Below are 20,864 nucleotides of genomic sequence, written 5' to 3' on the forward strand. Positions count from 1 at the left end.
AAAAAATTTGATATTACAGAAAAATAGAGAAATAAGACTTTGTATTGATGGATTTTTTGTATTCATGTTTAAAGCCATGCCACTTCGCCTGCTGAAAACACTTGAACAATAGAAGACATTGACACAAACTTTGAAGAAAAATGGAATTGAATTTAAATGGAAATTTCCAGAGGGAGTCTCATTTTATTATAAAGAAAAGAAATTCAAACTCAAAGATGTGGACGAAACAAAGACATTTTTGAGAAGATATAAGGAATTGGTAAGTGAGGAAGAAGCGGCAGCAGAAACCCAAGGAAGCGGATAAAGATAATAATAAGGAAGAAGAAGAAGAGGGAGGAGGAGGAGGAGGAGAAGGAGGAGGAGAGGTTTAAAGACTTTTATTACCTTTAATTGTAAATAGAAAATAAAATGGCATTAAAAATATTGACATGGAATGTGGATGGCATTAATACCCCGTTTCTCTGAAAATAAGACATACAGTGGTACCTCTACTTACGAATGACCCTACATACGAAATATTCTACTTACGAGTAGAAAAAATTAGGGCCCGCTTACGAATTTCTTCGACATCCGAAGGGCCCTCGCTGCCGCCGCCAGCACTCCCGCCCCCCCACTGGGCCAAATTGGGCCCTTGCTGCCAGCGCGCTCAGCCGGCTCCGGCCCTTGCTGCCACTTCCAGTGCTCCCGCCACCCCCGCAAATGTTCTGAAGTGGCACTTGCATGGACTATAAGATTATAATGGATATTTTAGTGTTGCAGCACATCACTCTGGAACTCCCTGCCTATTGACACCAGGCACTATTTTTGGCACGAGATAAAAACATTATTGTTTAGACAAGCCTACCTAGATATGTGGAATGTTGATGTATTTATTTATTTATTTATTGCAGTTTATTGCTGATTTTATCTTTTGAATATCAAAGAATTGTTTTACTTATAATTTTATTAACTCTCTTTGCAAACTGATTTGATGGTTTGTTTGTTTGTTTGTTTTACAATCAAGTGGCGTATACATTCTATGAAATTAAATAAATTAATACAGGAATGTGACGTTAACATAACGAGTTAACCGTAAACAGTTAAACAATTAAACATTTAATTGTTAAGTGGAGAAAAGGGCGGGAGAGATCAATCAAGGATGAATTGATAATAAATCCACCAGGGCAGTTTTCACCTGTCTGAAGCGGGTGGGAAACTCTTCTGCCGCTTCCACTATCCGGATTCCTTTGCCGCCGCCTCCCTCCGAAGCCTTGATCATCACAGGGTAGCCAATTCTCTCGGAAGCCTGAGAGAAAGGGAATTTCAGAAAAAGGAAAGGGAAGGAAAATAAGAGTCAGATGGCAAAGAGCTAAAGGACCATTCTCTGCTCATCGCAGCCCCAGACTAAGGAGCAAGCCATCTCCTCTCAGAGGCCAAGGCATGTGCTTCTCTCAGGCTAAGTGCGGACAGCCTAGACTTCCCTCAGTACAAAATGGTGGCTGATTCACCCTGTGAAAAGTGTCCAGATAATACCCTCCAACTCCCGGACTGAAAAATCTGGGATCAGCAGTGGCGCGGCACCAGAAGTCGCTTCTACGCATGTCCAGACACGCGTAGAAGCAACTTCCGGTGCCAGGCTGCCCGTGTCTGCATGTCTGGGCACCAGAAATCGCTTCTGCGCATGTCCAGACATGCACAGACAGTCGGGACATGGCCGCTGGCAGGAGCTTTACAGGATATTTACGGGGTACACGGTAATCAATTCGGGATAACAGTGGGAAACGGTAACAAAATACGGGGGTTTCCTGTGAAAAACAGGAGACATGGCAGCTATGGCCCAGCTACACACACAGCTATGGGCTCCTTAAGGAACAAGGCCGCTGGCTCCCCCCCCCCCAGGAGTTACCACGTCTCCTCAATGTGTGGTGTGCATGCTACACCTCCTGGCACAAGCTCAGAGACACTTTCCATTACAGTGGTACCTCGCAAGACGAAGGTCTTGTGCAACGAAAAACTCGCAAGACGAACGCGTTTTGCGATGTTTTTGGTGACTCGCAAGATGAAGTTTTCTATGGCCGTGCTTCGCAAGACAATTTTTTTGTTTTGTTTTTGTCGCGCTCCACAAGACGAAGCGACTCACGGAATGAATTAATTTCGTCTTGCGAGGCATCACTGTAGTCATGTTTCAGGGTTGAATTCCAGATGAAAATTTAGCGCTGAATCCCCAAAGCTTAAAAATATTGGTGGGAAAGGGAGAAACTTGATTGTCTCAGCATCTCTCATTTAGTAAGGCTGATGCAGAAAGCCTTGGTTGCAAATTATTCCTGCAATGTGGCTGTTAAATTGCACAGGATTTCTTCAAGGCTGATAATGTTTTTTTTGTTTTGAGAAGGAAGATGTGTGCCTGTGTGTGGAGAGTGCAACCCTTTTTAGGTGTGTTGTGGCCCTGAGGAAAACCCCTCTTTTGCAGCTGGAATGTGCCTTGGGAGGAAATTCTGCTGGGGGGGGGGGTTGCTCAGGACTTTCTTTGGACTCTCCTGACTCCACTGTCCATCAATTTCAGGGCTTGATTCCAAATCAGGCAGCATCGGCTGGGCTCAGGGCTTGCTTGCTGGGGCAGCTGGGAGGAGCAGCAGATCTGACCTCCAAGGAGAGAGCTGCTTGCTTCCTCCTGCACCTCTTCCTCCACTGTCGCCATCGCCCTGCTCCCCCAGAGAGAGGAGCTGTGGTGGCTGGCAAGGAGGAGTTTTCTGTCCTGGTCTGGCCCTGGCAGGGCCACAGGTCAGCCACCCCTGCTCTGAAGTCCAAAGTCCCCTCTGTTACCTCCAGGCCTTCATCCTGATCCCTGACGCAGCCCTGCCAATATGTCTCCAGGGGGACAGTGATGGTTCTTGGCTGCTCCTTCTCCTCCTCCATCCACTCAGCAACCAAACCTGGAAACGTTCACATCAAGAAGCCTCAGAGCAATGGCCACAGCCGGGCTGGATCCGGCCAAAGTCCTACCCGGAGTGGCATCCCACAGGGACCTCTCCATCACCTCCAGGCAGCGCATGTAAGCAAAGCCCTGCTGGATTAGGCCAGGGGGGCATCAAGCCCAGCATCCTGATCTCATCCTTGCCAACTAGATGCCCCAGCGAAGTCCGGAAGCAGAATGTGAGCCCCAGAGCAGCCTGGAAGTAACACATGGCAATCATGAGGAGTATTCTCTCCCTCTTTCCAAGCACTGGAACTCATGGGTGTCCAGTGAAGCTGAATGTTGAAAGTTTGGGAGAGGACCAAAGAAAGGACCTCCTCATGCAGCACAGAGTTGAACTATGGAACTCACTCCCACAGGAGGCAGTGAGATGGTCACCAGCCCAGGAAATTGGACAAATTCATGGTTGCTGAAATCACAGGAGAGTTGCTCTTGTGCTTGGTTTCTGCTTGTTGGTTTTCCATTGAGAATGGCTGGGGAAACCCAGCCAGATGGGTGAATTGTTGTTGTTGTTGTTGTTGTTGTTGTTGTTGTTGTTGTTGTTGTTGTTGTTGTTGTTGTATCTGGTTGGCCAGTGTAAGAACAGGATGCTGGACAAGATGCAAAGGAAGACTTAATCTTCCTCAGCTCATGTCAAACATTGCAGAGTTAGGTAGGAGGGTGACAAATGTGAGAGAGGCTCCATTTCCCAAAAGCAGGCCTTGGTTTCTGCCATGCTCCCGGAGCCCTGAACCTCCATTCTATCCCATCCCCTCTGGACATGCGTAGAGTGAAGCTGGGATCAGGGGAGGCCTGCAATTGTTGGGAAGCACCGCCCCGAAGTCTGAGCTAGGCAGGGGTCAGAGCGTGCATGTTCTCTTACCGCTTCCACTCCAAGGCAACGTGGGGATATGGACCGTCTGGGCCACAATGGTGGAAGCCACTTTGTCCCCCAGAGCCCACATGGCCTCACTGGGCGGGCCTGGCAAAACAGAACAAGTCGTCCTGGGGTAAGTGCAGGAAGAAACCACCAAGAACTGCACTTACATGGGCCAGGCACAGTGCGATGGATGGTCCCCTTGCACAACAGCAGGAGAGCCCATCCGTTCGTAGGCAGGATTGGAAGAGCGTAAGGCAGCAGCCACGCGGGTGATGCTGTGGGTTAAACCACAGAGCCTAGAGCTTGCCAATCAGAAGGTTGGCGGTTCGAATCCCCGCGACGGGGTGAGCTCCCGTTGCTCAGTCCCAGCGCCTGCCAACCTAGCAGTTTGAAAGCACGCCAGTGCAAGTAGATAAATAGGTACCGCTATAGCGGGAAAGTATACGGTGTTTCTGTGCACTGCTCTGGTTCGCCAGAAGCGGCTTTGTCATGCTGGCTACATGACCCAGAAGCTATACGCCGGCTCCCTCGGCCAGTAACGCGAGATGAGTGCCGCAACCCCAGAATCGGTCATGACTGGACCTAATGGCCAGGGGTCCCTTTACCTTTAGCTTTAAGGCAGCAGCCAGGAGAGGCCCCATGAAAAACCCAGCAGAGCTTGCTTACACTTGCTCTGCACGCTGCTTGTTTTTAGTTTCTGCACCACAGAAACTCCATCAGTGCTCCTGTTCCAACAGACAGGTTGGCACATGTCTCCTCCTGCACCTGCCCATTTAGCAGTGCCACCAACATGCAAGAGGACAGGTCCCTGTCCCAGGCAGCTTCTAGTCTGAAGTGCTACACAGGATATAACACAGGAGGAGGAGGTGCTCGTCTTGTGGCCCCGGTTTTGTAATTTAGCACAGCAGACAATTGTCTATTTTTGTATCCATGTGGACACACACAGAGCAATTTCTCAGTGCACAAACAACCTTGAAATCAGCCGTATTAACAGGTACACAGCAACATGCCTTTCAAAGACACTGAGCCAGCTCCCCATGTCAGTCTTTTGGAAATCTAAGATACTGCCATGCACACTACATAATATCAATTCACAGGAGGAGAAATTGGCAAAAACACCTCTCATAAAACAAGCAAAACACCTACCCTGTCCCCAAATAAACCAGGCAAAAAAATACCGTACCTTCAAAAAAACCCTCCCCCCATTTTTCCTCCAATGGATTCTTAGGAGACGCTGTTGTGCCCACAGTCACCATGGTAGGGACCCCTGCATGAAATAATGCCTACCTAGGAAAGCAATGCCATTTTTGTGAAGCAATTCTGGAAGTTTTGGGTTTTCCGATGCGTGTCCCCAACCAGCCCAAACAGCCTGCAATGAAAGTATTTAAGGTCAGCAGTTGTAAAGCAGAGTGACCTGCGTCAGATCCATAAACGGCTGTTTTGACTCAAGATCTGCCCTATAGAGCCCAAGGACTGTGTCAACCCCCCCCCCCCCCGGGTACATTTCCTGGTTTACAAACCGTATTGCCGAGAACTCCCCAAGGGGAGTAGAGGAGCTTCGGCCACCTTCACACCATGCATTTAAAGCAGCAGGATACCACTCTAAACAGTCCTGGCTTCCCCCAAAGAAGTCTGGGAGATGTAGTTTGTTATGGGTGCATTCTCTCCCAGAGCTACAATTCCCGAGTTCTCTGTGAAGAGGGATTGACTATTAAACCACTCTGGAAACTGTAGCTCTGGGAGGAGAACAGGGGTCTCCTGACAATTCTCAGCACCCTTAGCAAACTACAGTTCCCAGAATACTTTGGAGGGAGCCTTGGCTGCTTAAATGGCTTTCCAAGGGCTTTAATTCCGAGGAGGGAAACTGGTGCAGAGGGTTGCAGAGCCACGCAGGGAGCACATGCAGCACCTTATTGCCATCCCCCACCCAGCAGAGTCTCTCCTCGTGTCCCCAGGAATCCTTTGCTTCGGCAGACACACGGAGGATCCAAACACAAATGGCTGCAGAAAGAACTCCAAGGAATCAAGGCCAAGAGCTACACACCTGTTGTAAACAACTGATCCTCAAAGCCGCCAGACCAAAACTGTTCTGTTGTCTTGTTCTCCGGAACAGGAAAGCGGCAGATAGAGAATTTCAGACCTTACCTGCACTGGAATCCTTTTTGAAATATCCACAATTAATTCTACATTGGCATAATTGTTATTGTTCGTTCCTCCGGGGACTGGCACATACTGGTCGGCCATTTTTATATACTCTGAAAAATTGTAATGGTAGAATTATTTGCAGCGCTGAACGTGCATGCACAGATAGAGCAGGCCACACACCCTTCCTTGCCTCTTACCTGCATTTGCTTTGAGGTCTTCAGGGGTCACCATGACCACGAATCTAATGGCCCGTTCATTGCGGAACATCTCATAGGCCCAGCGGCGGATAGAACGCATGCACTTCACGGCCGCAATGCCATTGTTGGCAATAAGGACCTGGGAAGAAACCACACACAGGGAATATTTGTTACTGATTCTTGTTAGAATCATGGAATCGCAGAGTTGGAAGGGACCCTGAGGGTCCTCTAGTCCAACCCCCTGCAATGCAGGAATCTCAACTGAAGCATCTAAGCAGCTAATCCTGGAAAGATTTCCAGCTGGAGAATGGAGGGAGCCCCAATCCCTCCTCCAAAGACTACAAGAGAGGCGTGGGCCACATCCACACCCTACACTTTAAAGCAGCCTTTTCTCAATCTTGGGTTGCACTGAAGATTGGGGGAGGGCCGCCCCCCCCAAAAAATATATTGGGAGGGGCCTGAAAGAGCTCAGCCTCTAGGAGTTGTGTGCCCCTAATGATGACCTACTTACTGTATACCCGTAAGTATTCATTAATCCCGCCCTTCCCCATGGGGTCCCAGGGTGGGCTCCATACAGCTCAGTACAATGAAACCATGTAATGCACGAATGTTAAATTGGAGGGGGGGAGAGAGAGAGCGATAGTCTAACCTCATCCTCCAACCCCAAAGCTCTGTGCAAAAGAGTGTCTTGACCTTCTTAAAAATGGAAAGAAAAATGAATGAAAAGTGATACAAATATGGAGGCAGACCCAACCATCCTTGGAGGTTTTTAAACAAACGTTGCATGGCCATCTGCCAAGGATTCTTTAGCAGTGATTCCTGCACTGCAGGCGGTTAGGCTAGATGACCCCTGGTGTCCCCTCCAATTCTGCAACTCTGCGTTCTGTGAAATATTTGCATTTGAGCTCTGCACCTTATACCAAAAGGAAGGCAACTGTGCCTACTCTCCCATAGATCTCTTTGAGAAGCCCATAAGAAAGCCATTCCAGCTGCCCCACAAGAAACCCAGCCATGGTTGCAAACCCCCTGCTGTGCTGCCCTTCTCTGGGGATGCTACCTTCTCAATGACACGGTTCCCTCCAAAACGAGTCACAAACTCGGCAGGCGAGGCCACCATGAAGTCCCTGTGCAAGTCGAGCTTCCTTTGCTCACGGCCCTTCTTAGTCAGGTGCATCCCCGACATGCTGGGTCTGGAAGGGGTGAGAAGATGGACGGAAATTAAGAGTGGCGGCCGACCTGGTAGGACTGATAGGAAGCAGGAGTCAAAGGCAGCCACTCCTTGGAACCAGAAGGGCAGGTCAAGGAGGAGCAAGCTTTCAAACCACCACTCCTCTGGTTATCAAGGGCGAACCAGAATTGCCTTCCAAGTGACACGTACTGAATAATTCCACATTTCTTGTTGTTTTTCTTCTCCTTTCAGACCAGAATGACTCACCAAGTGTAGGCTGGCTCAGAAATGTGTTTGTGATCTATAAACTTTGGAGAACTCGTTTGAAAGCTGCCGAAAAAATTGTCTGTTTCCGACCACAAGGACACCCAGCAGGTCTTCTCCCAAGGCAGTGCCAAGAGCAAGAGCAAAGAGTCACCACCCTCAAGGCTGCTGGTTCGAGACCAGGAAGACTCCCTTGGCTCTAGCTCTATGTGAAGGAAATGTCAGCCCAGTGAAACAAATTGGTGGCCTCTTCAGGACACAGGATGCAACCAAGTGGCAGAATTCACTCCTCTAGGATGCAATGATGATGACCAGCTTACATGGTGGCTTTGAAAGGTGACAAAGGGAAGTGAGATCTTAGAGAGAGCCTCCATTTGCAAGCACAGCATATCACCAAATAATGTCAGATGCTGGGAACAAGGAGAGGAGGGCTGCTGCTGCTGCTGAGCTGGAAACAGAAGGCTGGATTAAGCAAGCCTTGGCCTGACCCAGGCAATCCTTACCCAAATTCTCACCTTCCGTATGCCCTCCTAACTAAGGAGAGGCAAAGGAGGGCAGCTTGCCACTCAGCTTCTGCCCCTTGTTGCTGTCTCCTTGCTCTCCCGCTAAGCGCTTGCAGAGCTGGCCTCAGCCCTCCAGAAACGCAGCTGCTGGGCAAGATTAGGTTGGGGGGGGGGAAGAGACAAACACCCTCTGGAGCAAAGGACAAAAAGCAAGTGAGGCAGTTTTGACTGGGAATTTAGCCTAATCATCAAAATAAAAATTAATAACCACTCCTTCTGATAGCAAACACAGGTGGTGAGTTAAGACAAGAGGAAACTCCTCCCACTGCTGGCTTCCCCCCCCCCCCATGAAGGCTGAGCAGTCCAGAAGCCACAGAACATTTGAGTGTCAGCTGGAAAAGAAGAATGAAAAATGGAAGCGGGAAGAGAGAAAAAGGAGGAGTGGAAATCCCCTCTTGGAAAGAATGACAGGCTCATGAACATGAGCCCTCTGTTGGGGTACATATTGCTTTCAATAGGGGCCCTGGGGCTTGCCCCATCCCTCAAAAGCTCCTACCCAGAGTTGGGGCATGCAAAGTGTGAGCTCTCTTCAACTGCACTTGACCTTCTCAGATAATCTGTGCAAGAGGAAATGGAAGCCCTGCTTGGTCACAAGGGTCTTCTCATCAGGGGACAGGGGCCCGGGCAAATGTCCGGCCATGCCACCCTCTGGCTGGGGGAACACAGCTGTGCTGTGGAACCCTAGTAGCTAAACCCACATTTTGAGTGGTGCATTTTGTGGGGTGGGGGAGGGGGGAAAGAAGAGAAAAGAATCTTAAGAAAATAAATTTAGGGAATTAATTTATTTTAAAGCCACCTTTCCAACTGCTTCACACAATAACACATTTGAACACTCACACTCAAAGCCTTATAAATCCGAATTTACAACTTTTCCTTTGCTATAAAAATATGCAAAGTTGGGGAAAAAACTCATAAATGACATGATGCCAAAAAGAATTCAGGAGGACCCTGAAAAATCCTATGCTGCTTGGTGGGATTTTCCCTTAATATACAGCAGAAATACTGACACAAAGGACTCCCTCTCCACAGCGCAATGTGAAATGTGGTTTTCATAATGGTCTTAAGTACTTTACCAACCTAATATTGTCTCCCCCAGATATATATAACCTTGGAGGTTTTTGGATGGCCATCTGTCATGCCTGATCTAGATGACCCCTGGACTAGATTACCATCAGGATCCCTTCCAACTCTACAATTCTGTGATTCTATACTATGCTGCTTTGTTGTACTTAAAGTATTTTTACTAGATTGATATGTTTATTGAAGTAAATCAAAATCTTCATTAAATAAGAATAAAACGGGATAAATTATACTGGAATCAGTGTTTCCCATGTACTCCCAAGGCGTGCACACAATTTTGCTTATTTCTGCTTTTAGCAAAAATTTAATCCAATTTTTAGATGACAAGCAGGGAAAGCAAAGGGAAAGGAAGATCAACTAACTTGACAAGATGCTGTGAAGTTAGTGTGTGTGTCCCCCCCCCCACTCTCCAAACTGGATGTTTAAAAGAAAAACGCAGTGTCGGCAGAGAGGGAAGAGGGCAAGAAAGATTTAAAATGGAAGAGGCAAGCAAGGGTCAAGTGTGGGAAACACAATGACGTCACACAAGAAACGTGGGTTTTGTTTGGAAACGGGAGACTCCATCTAGGAGCTTTTCCGGCCACAGCAGCTTTCGAAACACACACAAAGGTCACAATCTTTGCTGACGAAAACGAAGCAGCAGAAGAATCTGGAGAATCCCCTCCCAAATTGCACGGGAGGCTCCAAAACACCCAGGGGTGCAATAAAGCAGGCGAAAGGGCTTCTGCAAGCCCCGCATCTGACCTCTGGCACGTCTGAAAACAACACGCGGAAAATATTTCCTGTAGAAAGCTAGTCCCTGTCCTGACATGGAGGTGTCTGAAAAACCTCTTAAGCTGGGGAGAGGACGGCGGGGAGGACGACTTGCCAGTCCCAGCAGTTCAGCTGCTGCCCCCCCCCCCCAGCTGACTCCATGCACGAGATTAAGGGGGCTCCCAAGAGGGTCCAGGAGCGAGGGAAGAGGAGAAGTGACTTCAGCTGCTAAGGCTCGGCTCTCTCCCCGAGACCAAGCCCCCTGCCTGCCCCCCCCCCCGCCCCTAGGACTGACCTCCAAAGGCCCCCGGAGCAGCTCAGATCGGCTCCGTCTTCCTCTGCCATCCTGCCAAGGAGGGCTTCTGCTGGGAGACCCCCAGAAGGGAGGAGGGCAGAGGCTGGTGCCCCCGATGCAGCCTCGTCCTCTGCCTCCTCCTGCTGCTGCTCCATTGCTCCCGCCGCCCTTGCCCTGTTGCTTCCCTTTGGGCAAAGGGCCAGAGCCCAGGAAACTCTCGAGCAGCACCAAGTGGCTCAGCAGAGAAAAAGGGCCGGAGACAACCTTGCAAAGAGACGCAGCAGAGAGATCGAAGCCCCGAGGCAACAAGAAAAAGAGAAGTCGGGGCGCTTCTCAAGGTGGTTTTTTTTTAAAAAAAGGGGGGGTGAAGCAAAAGAAGACACAGGTCTTGTGGGCAGCAGCGAAAAAGGATTTAGAAGAGTCAGATTAGTGTCGGATGACACCCTGGGAGAGTCCAGGGTTCAAATCCCCCACCTGGCCATGAAGCTCCCTTGGGCAGGTCACGGCCTCTCGGCTTGACCTACCTCGCAGGGCTGTGGTGAGGATTACATGGGGAGAGAGAGAACCGTGTGGGCCGCCTTGAGCTTCTGGGAGAAAAACGTGGGATAGAAACACAACAAATAAATTGGGGGGGGGGGGAGAGAAACACATGGCCCTTTACACTGATGCGGCAAACCTGCTTTGGTGGTTCGGCCAAAGATCCACCTCTGATAGTGGCTAGACAGGTGCCTCCAGAAAGCTCATCGCCTGACTTTCACTGGACTCCATCACAGGCTTCCCAGACTCACTCACTGGAATCCAAGTTGTTGCTTTCCTCTTTGCCAAGAGTCACAGAAGAGGACCCCCAGGGCTGCAAAGCCCCTTCACCATTTCTATGTGAAGCCCCCCCTTGCAGCAGACCAGCAGCAAGAGGGAGACAAGGGGCCTGCCCCCCCCCCCAGAAACAGTCCTTTGTCCTTTGTCCTAATCAGGCCTTTTGTCCTCTGCTTATCAGCAACCCTGGAAGGCTTTGGGAACAACTTGTGTTTAAAAAGAAAATGTGTCCTTGTGGACACATTAAGGCTTATTGTGTGACACTGATCCAGAAGAGGTTATCCATCATTATTTATTTTCAGGAGCCATTTTAAAGCTTTCCTGCTTGGCCAGGCGTTTGGTGACTAAAGAATTATGATGATTAATTAATGTCATTTATATTCCACCTTTTTTCTCTCCAAGGAGCTCAAGGTGGTGTGTACAATGCTCCCCTCCCCCTTTTCATCCTCACAACAGCCCAGTGGGGGGGGGCATGGGCTGAGAGTGAGTGAGTGACAGGCCCAAGGTCAGCCAGGGAGCTTCATGGCTGAGTGGGGATTCGAACCCTGATCTTCCACCTCCTGGAACAGCACTCCGAATGATGACACTACACTGCCTCTCACTGTTCCAGGCTAAGATCACTGGGTGGAAGAATGCTTTTTATCTTTTTGGGTTAACTGCTTTTGGAATATTCTTAACTGTAACTGATTTTAGATGTTTTCAATTATAGTTATTTTTAGACTGTTTTAACCCGTTTTAAAACGTTCACTTTGCTTTTGTTTTAAATGGTCCATCTGATTGCCGCCCTGGGCTCTTTGGGGAGGAAGGGAGGGATATAAATTCAATAAATAAGCAAGAATAATTTCTCATCTGAAAAACAAACAAACAGGTCATTCCCTTCACCCCATCTACACAGTTCTATCAGCTTCAGGATCTGAACTCGCTGCTCCTCTCTTTTTTCACTCACCACTCCTGGCTGTTAGGAAATGTTGGTGCTTTAACAGTTAACGCCTAACGCCAAGCAGGGAGCTGTGCCTGCCTGCCTTTTCTGCTCTGCAGCTGGTGCAGGCAAGGGCTCCTCCACCTTCTGTTACTCCCCTGATTTCTATTCAAGGGTCAGAGAGGTTCGTCTTTTGTCCTGCCACTTTTCCTGGAAAAACTGCTGCTCACTGCTGAATTGGAACAAATTCTAGTTGGGTTTTCTGCGGATTGACATTCAGGTTTTCCCAGGAAAAGTGGCAGCACAAAACGAAAACCTCTTGGACCTGTGGCTGGAAATGATGGGGCAAACAGAAATGTGGATGAATCTTTGCCCTTGGAGCCTTGGGCCAAAAAATGCTGGATGCCCAATGCAGGTTGGTGAGCAAATGCGCATGGCCTTTTAATGCCCCCACCCCATAAGGCCATTTGTAATGATTGAGGCATAATTATTACCCTAGAGAGTGGCCCCCATTAGAATGCCCAAGAAGGGCCCCCAAAGAACCTTAGGTCCACAATCTAAAATTACCTAAATCCACCACTGGCTGCAAGCCAAGACCCCGGCTGAACTAAGAAGGGGGCCATTCATGGGGGTGCCGGATTTCTTAAATAGAAAAGGTCTGGCTTTGGCTGGGGGCCTGAAGGTGAGCTACTATGGAGATGGTTACCTCTTGAGATCACCTATTTCTGTCTTTCAGAAACCACGTCTAAATTTTAAATCAAACATTTCTAAAATGACATACGATAAAAGAGACCTCAGCATCTCAAAATGAAAGACATTTTTAAGCCACAACTTCAACAGTTGGAGTAACAAGCAAGGAGCATAGCAAATAAAAAATAAAAGAGGAGGGAAAAGGCAGAAAAATCTCTTGGCCTGTATCTGGAAGTGAACAAAGAAGGAGCCAGGCGGTTCTTCTCTACCTTTTGGTTCCTTCATATGTTTCTTTACTCCATTTGTATCCTGCCCTTCCTCCCAAAGGAGCCCAGGATGTGCCACCACCAAGAAGACGGACGGCCCCCCACCTGTAAAAGGAGAGCATGGCAGGCAGGCAGGCGTCTTTTTGAGACCCCCACTCCCGTCATCCTTGGCCACTTGGCTGGGGCTCAGGGGAGTTGGCATCCAGCAACATCCAGAGGCCACAGGCTCCTCATCCCATCCTTCTTTAGCTCAGCCTTCCCCAACCTGGTGCCCTCCAGCTCTTACCAGCCCCAGAAGGACAAAGCCTCCTTGGGGGGGGGAACATGGCCATGCTGGCTGGGTGGACATGAGCTGTAACCCCAAACTAAGGTCACAGGCATTCAGCTGCAAAGGAGGGATAGACTGCTGTGAATCGGAAGGAGAGGGGTCTTTGGAATAAGCTAGGATCTCATATTGTGCCAGTTTTACATGCCATGGTCACACAAGCCAAGCTGACCGAAACAGCACACCAGGGATCTTTTGCCTGGCCCAGCTGCCATGATGCTTACCTCATCACCCCACCAGTCTCCGACAGGGAGATCAGCGAGGGAGAATCCATAGAGGATGAGGACCCGATGCTGGCCAGGCTGCTGCTCCTCCTGCCCGCCATTTTGAAGGACCCGGCCACAAGCTCGTCATCAGAAGAGTTGTCTTCGAAAGAGCCCAGCACAAACTTGGTCATTGCTTGGCGCTTCACTGGGGCCTGGCTGCTCTCTGGCTCCTCTCCTGAGAGGGAGCCCATTTGCCTCAGCGACTGGCCTGAGGAAGGGACAATGACCCGGCTCAGAGGCCTCGCCGACTCGCTTGCTGGGGAGCCCTGGGCCAAAGTACCTGAGGCAGACTGGGGAATGGGGGGCTTGCATGGGCAGGAAGGGGGCTCTGGCTCCTTAGGGGCACCCACAGAGGCCTGCGTGCTTAGAGGAGGGCAATGCTGTGAGGCGCCTTCCGAGTCCTGGCTGGGCCCCATCAGCGGGGGCTGAGACCCACAAGCTTCAGAGAGTTGGAGGGGGGATCCATTGGTGGGAAGATCCAGAGTTTCAGAAGGAAGCGGCTGGTCTGGGGCAGGCCCTTCCACTCCCACTTTCCTTGGGTAGTTTGCCATTTTGGTCCAAACTAACCATGCCAAAGTCAGCAAAGAGAAAACAGCTACCGGTAGCAAGACCATTCAGAAATCCTAGATGGGGGTGGAAACAGAGAAGGATATTTAGGGGTGGTAGTAGGAAAAAACCACACATACACTTCCAGAGTTCTGAAAGTTAACCTAAGGTTACCTTTGGCAACCTGGCGCTCTCCAGACGAACTACAGTTCCCATCAGCCTCAGGTAGCATTGAAAGGCCAGCAGCAAAATGGATAATTTTGTATTCTAAAAAATCTGTTCCACTGCTGCTGCATCAACTGCCTCCCCCACAAGCATTTATTCTCTCTTTAAATGCAAGCTCTCACCACAGACTTATAACACACAAATTGTTAGGGTAGCTACACAAATTGATACTGGACCCTTCAAAACTGAAAAAGAGCTTTCCCCAGCTCTGACTTCATGAACAAGTTAAGAGGAATTCCAAGGAACATGTGGGGCAGATTCATGCACAAACACAGAGACTCAACAAGAGCATCCACCACACTGTAGAACTGCTGCCCCAAGACCTTCACTTCAAAAGAGACGCAACAACACACAGCAGGCCTTTACTCCAGGAAAGATCCACCTCCTACAGTATTTTATATCGCAGCCAATGGAATCTCTTCGCTGATCTCTCTCTCCGCTGCCAGGTCCTGTGGCTGAGCCAGAGAGGCTCTTGAAACATGAGCTATTTTTATTCTCCAAAAGCTTCTTCTTCTTTGGCGATCACTCGTAGCTCAGTAAGATTGTCTTCCATAAACACGGTTTTAACAATGGGTCCGTAAGTGACTGTGGAGGCCAATTCTGGACTCACACGTCCTTCCACAGTGGGGACATTGGTTTCCAGGCAGGAGTTGATCATGGTGTGGATTTGCCAAGCATGCCTTCCGTTTCTCCCTTGCGTCCTGAGATCGAGTTTCTTCAAAGCCCATGACACCTTTGGTAAAGGCTGTTCTCCAACTGGAGCGCTCACAGGCCAGTGTTTCCCAGTTGTCAGTGTCTATACTACATTTTTAAAGATTTGCCTTGAGAGAGTCTTTAAACCTCTTTCGTTGACCACCAGCATTATGCTTACCATTTTTAAGTTCGGAATAGAGTAGTTGCTTTGGAAGACAATTATCCACACAACATGACCAGTCCAACGAAGTTGATGTTGAAGAATCATTCAACACTGGTGATCTTTGCTTCTTCCAGTACACTGATATTAGTTCGCCTGTCTTCCCAAGTGATGTGTATAATTTTTCGGAGACACCGTTGATGGAATCTTTCTAGGAGTTGGAGATGGCGTTTATAAGTGGTCCGTGTTTCACAAGCATACAGTAAGTACAATAACTTTGTTTAAGCACAAGCACTTTGGTTTCCCCTGCAAATGTCCCAGTCCTCAAACACTCTGCACTTCAATTGGGAGAAAGCCACACACAGAGCTCAGGCTTTGAATTTGTTTTATGTGTGTAGATCAGTGCACGCTGACCAACGCACAGTCTTTGCAGTAGGGCTCTGTTCCGATGACATGAAGTAGTCACGGCAAACCGGTAGATTCCTATCTGCTGCAGCCTTCATCTGCCTCCACAGCCATTGTAACATACCGCTTGTTATCATCTGCCTGTTCTGCCGTTGAGGACTTCTTGGATCATTCTTTGTCTAGCTCCTTCTCTTTGACCTTACCGCCTTGGGTGACCCTGCTGGGAGTACGAGATTCCCGACGGCTTCACTCACAAGGGTCATAGGAACATGCAAGCCCACTCACCACGACAAGGGGATGATCCAGCAAGTAGGTCTCCAAAAGCAGCCCCTTGGCAAAGGGAAGTCTGCCCGTCCTCCTGTGGGCCTGAACATGAGGCAAGACCCCCACCTCCTGGAGCAAGAGCATCAGCGCAGAGACACCTGTCATCCCTGGAAGGACGGAGGGTGGGGCCAGTTGCAACCGCCCCCCTCCAGCCAAGTGAAGCTGAGCAAACTGCATGGCCACCACTCTTTTCAAGGGCATTGGATGGGTCACAATCCTGGGTGGCTCCAGCCATGTGCTTCTGTACTGCTGGACTCGTGTGTAGCCTGGGGGAAGTGATCTTGTTGGCAAGCACAGAAAGGGGCAGCCTTCCTGCCAGGTGGATTCTGAGGGGCAGCGAGAGGACAGATCCCTTTGGCTGTGCAGGAGATGCTGCTGCCCCAATGCCAGGGGGGAAGCAATCTGCTCAGCTTTGGAACAGGCACCCCCTCGTCCCACCTGCATTTACACAGGTTGCTGAGAAATAAAGGGAGAAATAAATTGGCCTTCCCTCGCTCAGAGCTTCTGCCAGGAAGTGAGCAAGCGAAGGCGCACTGGATAGTAGCCCAACTGAGGGGAGGCTTGGAACAGGCCGGGCAGCCATTTCCAGGGGGAGTCTCTCTCTCTCTCTCTCTCTCTCTCTCTCTCTCTCTCTCTCACACACACACACACACACACACACACACAGCGTGTCCTCACTTTGCAACCCCCACTTTACTCAATTGCAGAGGGGAGCATAATGTATCCACTTTGGCCCCTGACAACAAAATGTCTCAGGGGCACAGACACCTACGTGCCACTTTAGGACACAGGCCCATCCCTCTCCTTTACCTTGCCCCCCCATCCTGCCTGCCACGAGATCAATGTCATGTCCAGTACAACCCTAGGCGCTGGTCCATGGGGGTGTCAAGTTACTACGGGTAGCCAATTAAAGGTGCTTTTCGGGACTCATTTGCTTTTAACATTTATTATTTTTATTATTTTTGTTTATTAAATCTGTAAACCACTCTTCATCTGTAGATCTCAAGGCAGTTCACAACATAAAATTACAAGATAAAAAAACACAAAATACATAATAACACTAAGAACAAACCAAACAGATACCCCCACCCTTCCCACAAACACATTTTAAAGGCTATAGAATATTAATTAGCCAAAGGCCTGGTTGAAGAGGAACATTTTTGTCTGGCACCTAACGGTGTATAATGAAGGCACTAGCTGAACCCTCTTGGGGAGAGCATTTCACAAGCAGGGAGCCACTGCAGAAAAGGTCCTGTTCTCGTGTTGCCACCCTCCGGACCTCTTGAGGAGGAGGAGGATCTCAGGGTCCAGGTTGGTTATATGGAGAGAGACGGTCCTTGAGGTCTTGCAGTCCTAAGCCGCTTAAGGCTTTATAGGTCAAAACCAGCACTTTGAACTGGGCCTGGAAACTAATTGGACCAGTTGGACCAGGATCGGTGTAATATGCTCAAACTGTCGTGCTCTGGTGAGCAACCTGGCCACCAAATTTATGCACCAGCTGAAGTTTCCGAACCATCTTCAGAGGCAGCCCTACTTATAACGCATTGCAGTAATCTAACCTTGGGGTTAGCAGAACATAGACAACAGTAGTTAGGCTGTCCCTGTCCAGATAGGGGCACAGCTGGGCCACCAGCCGAAGCTGATGGAAGGCACTCTGGGCCACTGAGGCCACCTGAGCCTCGAGGATCCAGGAGGACCCCCAAGCTAGGAACCTGCTCCTTCAGAGGACGTGTAACCCCATCAAGAGCAAGCGATCTCCCACCCATTTGGTCTAGGTAACCACCCACTAACAAGTGCCTCCGTCTTGTCTGGATTGAGCTTCACTTTGTTGGCTCTCATCCAGTCCATTACTGAGGCAAGACACTGGTCCAGCACTTCCACTGCCTCACCTGCAGATGTAAAGGAGAAATAGAGCTGAGTGTCAGCAGTATGTTGATGACAATGTACTCCAAACCTCCGGATAACCCCCCCACCAAGCGGTTTCATGTAGATCATAGAATCATAGAGTTGGAAGAGACCACAAGGGCCATCCAGTCCAACCCCCTGCCAAGCAGGAAACACCATCAAAGCATTCTTGACATATGCCTGTCAAGCCTCTGCTTAAAGACCTCCAAAGAAAGAGACTCCACCACACTTCTTGGCAGCAAATTCCACTGTCGAACAGCTCTTACTGTCACAAGTTCTTCCTAATGTTTAGGTGGAATCTTCTTTCTTGTAGTTTGAATCCATTGCTCCGTGTCCACTTCTCTGGAGCAGCAGAAAACAACCTTTCTCCCTCCTCCATATGACATCCTTTTATATATTTGAACATGGCTATCGTATCACCCCTTAACCTTCTCTTCTCCAGGCTAAACATACCCAGCTCCCTAAGCCGTTCCTCATAAGGCATTGTTTCCAGGCCTTTGACCATTTTGGTTGCCCTCCTCTGGACACGTTCCAGCTTGTCAGTATCCTTCTTGAACTGTGGTGCCCAGAACTGGACACAGTACTCCAGGTGAGGTCTGACCAGAGCAGAATACAGTGGTACTATTACTTCCCTAGATCTAGATGCTATACTCCTATTGATGCAGCCCAGAATTGCATTGGCTTTTTTAGCTGCTGCATCACACTGTTGCCTCATGTCAAGTTTGTGGTCTACCAAGACTCCTAGATCCTTTTCACATGTACTGCTCTCAAGCCAGGTGTCTCCCATCCTGTATTTGTGCCTTTCGTTTTTTTTGCCCAAGTGTAGTACTTTACATTTCTCCTTGTTAAAATTCATCTTGTTTGCTTTGGCCCAGTTGTCTAATCTATTAAGGTCATTTTGAAGTGTGATCCTGTCCTCTGGGGTATTAGCCACCCCTCCCAATTTGGTGTCATCTGCAAACTTGCTCAGGATGCCCTCAAGTCCATCATCCAAGTCATTGATAAAGATGTTGAATAAGACTGGGCCCAAGACAGAGCCCTGTGGCACCCCACTAGTCACTTCTCTCCAGGATGAAGAGGAGCCATTGATGAGCACCCTTTGGGTTCCGTCAGTAAGCCAGTTACAAATCCACTGAATGGTAGCTGAATGGTAGATGTTAAATAGCATAGAGGGGGGGGAATCAATGTTTATATGAAAAGCCCCATGAATTCAATAAGACTTATGTACGAGGCCACCTTCACCTCATACTTTTAAGGTGCTTTAAACAGTCATGGCTTCTCCCAGAGAATTTTGGGAACTGTAGTTTGCTGAGAGTTGTTAGGAGACTCCTATTCCCCTCCCCCCCGAGCTACAATTCCCAGAGTGGCTTAAGAATCAGCCCCCTTCACAGGGGTCTCTGAGACACGGAGGCCACTTTCTTCTCCACATATTTCTATAGTGACTGTAGAAGTTGCTCTGCACAATAAACAAACAAATAACCATGAGCAGAAATATGAGCTTCCTTTGGGCTTTGCCACTTACCAGCCTCTCTGAGCCAAGGAGCCCTCTCACCACCAAGCGGCCCAATCTACAAAGCTCCTTTCTTCATTCTCAAGAACTAGAGAATCACCGCACCCATCCAGGCACAGCCACGGTTGCCGGAGAAGGAGCTTGGCAGCTGCTGCTGTGGAAAACGTAAACTTCAGATTTGCTTGGTCCTGAGCCAGGCCAAAAAAAGAAGCCAAAACAACCCCCCTCATTTGCATGGTAACGTGATGATACTTTGCAGGGGGAGGGGGGCAGGGAAAGAGTGGCCAATTATTGCATCTGCCACCTTCTTTGACCAGGCAATACATCAAGAAGTAGCCACTGATTGGGGGGGGAGGGTCCCCAAAACATCTATCTGTATTCCTGCCTCAAGAAAGTTTGGAAGACGTACAGAACAGAAACAGGTCCTTTTTCAACCCATTGAACTAGGGGTAGGAAGCACCTGCAGCCTGGCAAATGTTGCTGGACTCCTTCCCATCAGCCAGAACTGCCAAGTGGTTATGGGGAGTGAGAGTTAGAACCCAGCACAGGTTCCTCTCCCCCATGGCTTCTCTGTCTCTGATCTATTTCTTTTAAAAGTGAGAGTGTCAGTTCCTAGGCTTTATGGCCTCAGCAGGAGGGTAGTGGTAAAATGTTGAAGTCAGCAGCTCGTTGTGATGACCCTCAAAGCCAATTGCTGAAGTTGCTTGCATGAAGCAGGAACCTCGTCAAAGAAAAAAAATGAAGGAGCAAGCCTCTGATTATTTCCTCCAACTTTTGCTTTCTTGGAGACAATAGTAGCAAACAATAGTAGAACTTGAAAGCCTCCTTATCACCTCATGCACTAGGCAGAACAATGAGTGTTTGTCAATTAGCTTAGCATCCCTGCAGATGATTACACCTGCTCTGTGCTTCTTGCACTACTAGCTAATAGAACTCAAAGGTAATGAAATAAATACTGCAAAATAAAGACAGCAAATCTTAAATTTATATGAGTTATGGAATGCTTAGCCTCTTGCCACAGAATTGTCACCCTAGCATAGAGAATGCAGTTTCTGTTTTTCCCACTTGAAACATGAACAAAGGCAGCTTGTACAGGAGCACAAATTAGGTACACATAGAACCTTACGTATATGTAGAACTGGCATGCGGAACTCCCTGCCACATTAGTTCAGGTTATCACTATTAGGAACTTCTGCGAGCTCATGGTTTTTCTGTTGTGTGTAAGCCCCATCAAATTCAAAGGGTTTGCTCCCAGGTAAGTAGGTATTAGATAACAGCCTTTGGTTATTTTGTCTTCACCCGCTTCCCCTGTTAGCTATTACTTTTTCTGCTTCATCACTGTGCTTTGGTGTATATATAGTTATACCGGTAATAATATCAGTGTTTTAATATCTAAAAAATGGCCAACTTGTTGCTTTTATACTTTGTACTGTGTTTATACTAAGCCACTTCGGACATCACATTTAGAAGCGGGCAGGGGGAAGCATGATATAAATACTAGCAAATTACCTTTTCCAGGTGTGACGACCAGTGTCCCACT

At 48.7% G+C, this 20,864-nt stretch overlaps 1 protein-coding gene across 9 annotated transcripts in view; it reads right to left on the minus strand.

Moving 5' to 3' along the window:
* The window catches only part of ACACB (acetyl-CoA carboxylase beta), a 66,753-nt gene that overhangs the window by 42,592 nt on the left and 3,297 nt on the right, over nucleotides 1–20,864 (minus strand). For 4 of the 9 annotated variants that reach the window (XR_015946637.1, XR_015946638.1, XM_035134365.3 and 1 more), the window contains exons 2-10: nucleotides 19,337–19,478; nucleotides 13,515–14,179; nucleotides 7,212–7,344; nucleotides 6,155–6,293; nucleotides 5,958–6,067; nucleotides 5,100–5,181; nucleotides 3,816–3,914; nucleotides 2,803–2,912; nucleotides 1,175–1,285 (exon numbers count right to left, since the gene is read on the minus strand). Coding sequence is in view for 7 of the 9 variants with exons in the window: in XM_035134365.3 (XP_034990256.1) it covers nucleotides 1,175–1,285; nucleotides 2,803–2,912; nucleotides 3,816–3,914; nucleotides 5,100–5,181; nucleotides 5,958–6,067; nucleotides 6,155–6,293; nucleotides 7,212–7,344; nucleotides 13,515–14,170 (1,440 nt within the window). In the remaining 2 variants the exon portion in view is untranslated. Of the gene's footprint in view, nucleotides 1–1,174; nucleotides 1,286–2,802; nucleotides 2,913–3,815; nucleotides 3,915–5,099; nucleotides 5,182–5,957; nucleotides 6,068–6,154; nucleotides 6,294–7,211; nucleotides 7,345–10,277; nucleotides 12,870–13,514; nucleotides 14,180–19,336; nucleotides 19,479–20,864 lie in introns of those variants that run through there. The other 5 variants (XM_088655745.1, XM_035134361.3, XM_035134367.3 and 2 more) reach the window with 4 other exon arrangements.

This window comes from Zootoca vivipara, chromosome 12 (genome assembly GCF_965207765.1).
Source record: "Zootoca vivipara chromosome 12, rZooViv2.hap1.1, whole genome shotgun sequence".
NCBI classification, from domain to species: Eukaryota; Metazoa; Chordata; class Lepidosauria; order Squamata; family Lacertidae; genus Zootoca; species Zootoca vivipara.